At 40.1% G+C, this 4,371-nt stretch overlaps 1 protein-coding gene across 1 annotated transcript; it reads left to right on the top strand.

The window, feature by feature from the left end:
• The first annotated feature begins 1,197 nt into the window (after positions 1-1,197).
• LOC111660141 (sterile alpha motif domain-containing protein 3-like) lies at positions 1,198-4,336 on the top strand. The gene is made up of 4 exons (XM_023413283.2): positions 1,198-2,388; positions 2,616-2,774; positions 2,910-3,002; positions 3,817-4,336. The coding sequence occupies exons 1-4, from the start codon at positions 1,435-1,437 to the stop codon at positions 4,135-4,137; spliced, it is 1,527 nt and encodes a 508-aa protein (XP_023269051.2). The 5' UTR covers positions 1,198-1,434; the 3' UTR covers positions 4,138-4,336.
• Positions 4,337-4,371: the final 35 nt, after the last annotated feature.

A 4,371-nucleotide genomic window follows, 5' to 3' on the forward strand; every position in this document is an offset into this window, starting at 1 on the left:
GTGTTTGAAGGGAACTGTGCTCTATGTGTCAGCCGATAACCTGGGTGCTCATTCTTTTGCTGGCTTTCAGGAGAGTTTCACGGTGGAGCACCCCTGTCGATTTTGCATGGTAAAGAGGAGTGACATCCAGCAGAGAGAGGTCCGATCAGGAGCATTTGAGTGCAGAACCAGCCAGGATCATGACAGGCAAGTTTCTCAAGTTTTAGAGAATCCAAATCTGGTGAAAGAGTATGGTGTGAAAGGTCCTTGTGTTTTAAGCGACAATTTGGAACATTTCCACACTGTCACTGGGTTTCCACCTGACATAATGCATGACCTCTTGGAAGGTATCATCCCTGTTGAGATGTCTTTGTGCATTAATAACTTGATCTCCAAGAAGTACATCACCCTTGAGTCCTTGAACAAAGTCATCAAACAGTTTCCCTACAAATTCACTGACAGGACTGATCAGCCTCAGATTATCCCAGCCACATTTGCCTCTAGAGGTACGATTGGCGGTAACGGCCACGAAAACTGGGCATTGATAAGACTTCTTCCATTCATGATTGGTTTTAATGTCCCAGAGAATGATCCAACATGGGAAATTTTAATGCTTTTGAAGGACATCTTAGAACTGTCAGCATCATTCAGACTAACAGAAGATTCTCTTGACTTCCTTGATACAAAGATCTCAGAGCACAGAGGTTTACTTTTAACAGTATTTCCTCACTTCACATTGCGCCCAAAGCACCATTTTGTGGAACACTATCCACAGTTGATGAGGATTAATGGGCCGCTCAGAGATATGTGGACAATGCGCTTTGAAGGAAAGCATAAATTCTTCAAACAACACTACACAAAAAACTTCAAAAATGTCCCACAAACTCTGGCTGTCCGGCATCAGAGAATGATGGCATACCATGTAGACTCCTCCTCATTTTTCAAGCCATCCATCCAAATGGACAAGGTGACACTTTCTTTGGTTTCATCTTTACCTGAGAATATTCAGAACTTGTTGAAACAGAGGTATGCATCTCAGAACACTGTCCTTGTAGCATCATCTGTGAGCGTTGATGGCATCAAATACAATCCAGATATGATTGTGTCTGTTGGTGCTTGTTCATGCCTACCTGAGTTTAGGCAAATTCACAACATCCTTGTCATTAACAGTGATGTTTTGTTTCTGTGCAAACATATGACATCATGGTATAATGAGCATCTGCGTTCTTATGAGCTATGCAGTCATGTGTCATCAATGTCTGTCAACATGCTCTCTGATCTGAATGACCCTTTTCCTCTGGCAGCATACAGAATCAGGGGCAGGACATTTGTTACCCTTAGACATTATATTTTGTGCTGATTGGATGCTGAATATTTTGATGTCAAGTGTCATGAAGTAGCTAAACTGATTTTTTTATTGTATTTTTTAAAGCCTCTGTAGAATCACAACCAACAATGGAGATGAGGACTACACTAAGGATAATTGTCCATGACAATGACATCAGGAAAATTACACTCTTTGGGAAACCACAGACACTTGACTCACTTGTTGAACAGCTTGAGGAGAAGCTGGGACTTCAGTACAAATTCTCCCTGCAGTATGAGGATCCTGATTTTCATAATGCCCTCGTCAACCTCACTGACATTACAGACCTGCCTGACAAACCCACCCTAAAGGTAATTGCTCTGGTTCCAACTCCCACACCAAGCACAGCCAGCACAGATGACACTGAGCTCCTCTCTGTTTCCTCCCCTGAAAGTCGGTCATCTCTTGCTCGGTCTCCATGGCCAGACACCTTTGAAATTCCTTATTTTCCTGTGGACATCGAATACAGACTACGGCAGGGGAATCTTCTGTATATGAGAGACAAGACATACCTGCAAGTACCCAGGGACATGAAGCACGAGATACTTGAAAAACTTGCAGAGGCAATTTACAGCTTCAAGGCATATCCCTGCGATGAAGAATTCAATGATGTTGCAACTGCACTGATTCAAAAACATCCATGCCTCATTGAGCCAGGCTCTGTCAATGGATGTAACGGCTGGAAAAATAGCTTAAAATTCAAAATGGGAAACTATCGCACCAAACTGCGTCGAGCTGGCTGTACAGATGTGGCCGTAAATCAAGGGAAGAGAAAAGGCCAAGCTCCGCAGAGAAGCATCAAAAGACCCAAACGATTTGAAATCAATTTCCTACCCAATTTCCCTGATGGTGAAGATGAGACCAGTATGGAGTCCAAACGAAAGGAACTTGTAGAGGAGATGAAGAAACGTCGTCCAACTGCTGCTCTGATAACCAAAAACATGGACTCTACTTTTGCCTTGAGAAGACAAGAGTTGGTGAACCTGGAGCCTCCAGTGAAAGACACAATGGAAAGGTGGCCAGCACTCTTTACAGAGGCTCAGGTAATTTAAAACTCTTCCTAAAGAACGCTTTTATCCATTTTAGTTCTCATGTAATTCATTATTTGTCATATCTTTAATGAACTTACAGAATTAGCTTCAGTGTCCTGCCAGTGAAAAGTAGTCCTAAGATTTTAAAGATCCCCTCCAAACATGTTTTAAGATGTATATAAAATATTAATATATAATGACGACATCTTGAATACTAATTTGTCATACTTTTCCCATAGATTTGGGCAGAGTTCTGTCGCTTGTCAAGCAAAAACTTGAACACAGAATTCTTCAAAGAACTTGACAAATACACTCCTCGCTTCTTGGAGATTTTCAAGACCAAGGGGGGAAGTGTTGGCCAGAAACTTCAGAAGTATCTGCAACAAGTCACAACAGAGGTAAGTTTCTCAGATACAAAGTAATTCATTTTTTTTTATCATGTGGGGAACAAAAAATACAACCCCATTGTGTATGCAGAGCTATTAATTGATTGTCCTTTACCACAGGAGTTATATGTGTTTGTGATTTTTCAGAGTACAGATGTTACTGCGAAGAGAACAGCAGTCCTCCGTGGCCTTCCTGTCATCCTTGGAGATGAAAACACAGACTTTTTCAAGACATGCTTTGTAAGTCGTCTTTATTACTGAGTTTTTATTCCACACCACAGGATGTCCACTCTGGTACCCTCTCAAAAAAGTTACAAATTTACCCTTAAGGACATAAATGTCCCCTCAAAACAACTTCTCTAAAAATGTATCAGATTAATATTTTTTTCAGATTTTTTTTCACGGATCTTTCAGTCAACCACTGTTCTTTCCAAAAATACTAAATATTTATTGGCAATTAAATAAAGTGTGCTCCAGATTTTTGGAAAAAAAGACAGAAAAAGGCTAATTTTCCATATAAGAAGTGATCGGAGGCTAGACATTTTTTACGTGGTATCAGACCCTTGGATATGTCAAAGATTAGTAACAAAACTGATTTTGATGCATTATTAGTTTTTTTGTAGTTTCAAAAAAAAAAAAACCTCACACTTATACCCATAGCAGACATTTTTGTCCCTTAGACTCCCATTACAACTTTTGATTGCAGGGCTATAACAGAAAAAAAACATGCATTCTGCAATAACAGTGCCTTGTCCTCTTCAGAAGGGGCCACTTTGGCAGTTCTTACTGTTCGTCACCAGTTTGCAAAATCTAGATTCTATCCGGGCCTGCTTTTCCTCCACTCAGCCTGCATCTTCCTTCTTGATGCACTGATGACCTATCATCATGAATGAATGAAACAATCTGTTAATTATTTATGCATGTGCCATATTTACTTGAATATCTAATATCAGAATATATCTTACTTTTAGTGGCTGTTTTGTGTTTTCTGCCATAGAAAATTAAGGTGAAATCTGATATGTAATTGGGGCTGTATTGCTGCTATTGGTTTTAGGACAGCGATGACCCAGGCATGTCTCACATCCCCATTGGAATCATGACCATCGTTCCTGAGGACAAACCGATGTCCCTCGACTCACTGCACCTTCAGTCTTCAGGTACTGCAATCATTTTGGAAGGAAGAATTGTGATGGATGGCCTTGAAAATCTACCACATGCAATGTGCTTGCTCTTTGGACTTACTTACGCCCTGAATTTGGAGTACCCTCAACAACTGAAGAACACCTTTGACTTCATCCAAAGGGTGCTTCTCTCACTTGGACATAAAGCCCTAAAACCAAAAATACAATCACTCAAAAATCTTCTGATGCACTGAGTGAATGTAATCACAATGTGAATGTGATTCAGTTAAAATGGGATTTTATTTTTCAGAGTTGAGCTATATCTGCTGTTCATTATTGATGTTAAGATAAATGTAAAGCTTTTTTGACTTGTGGGGTAACAACCTTTTTTGACTTGTGGGGCTACAAGCCAAAAAAGGTTGTTTTAACTGTTAGTTAAAAACTGTATTGGAACCAGAACAAATATGATGCATGCATTTCATGTCACC

This window comes from Seriola lalandi, unplaced genomic scaffold, assembly GCF_002814215.2.
Source record: "Seriola lalandi dorsalis isolate HSWRI2012SDOR001 ecotype SW California unplaced genomic scaffold, Sedor1 jcf7180001987190, whole genome shotgun sequence".
Taxonomy (NCBI): Eukaryota; Metazoa; Chordata; class Actinopteri; order Carangiformes; family Carangidae; genus Seriola; species Seriola lalandi.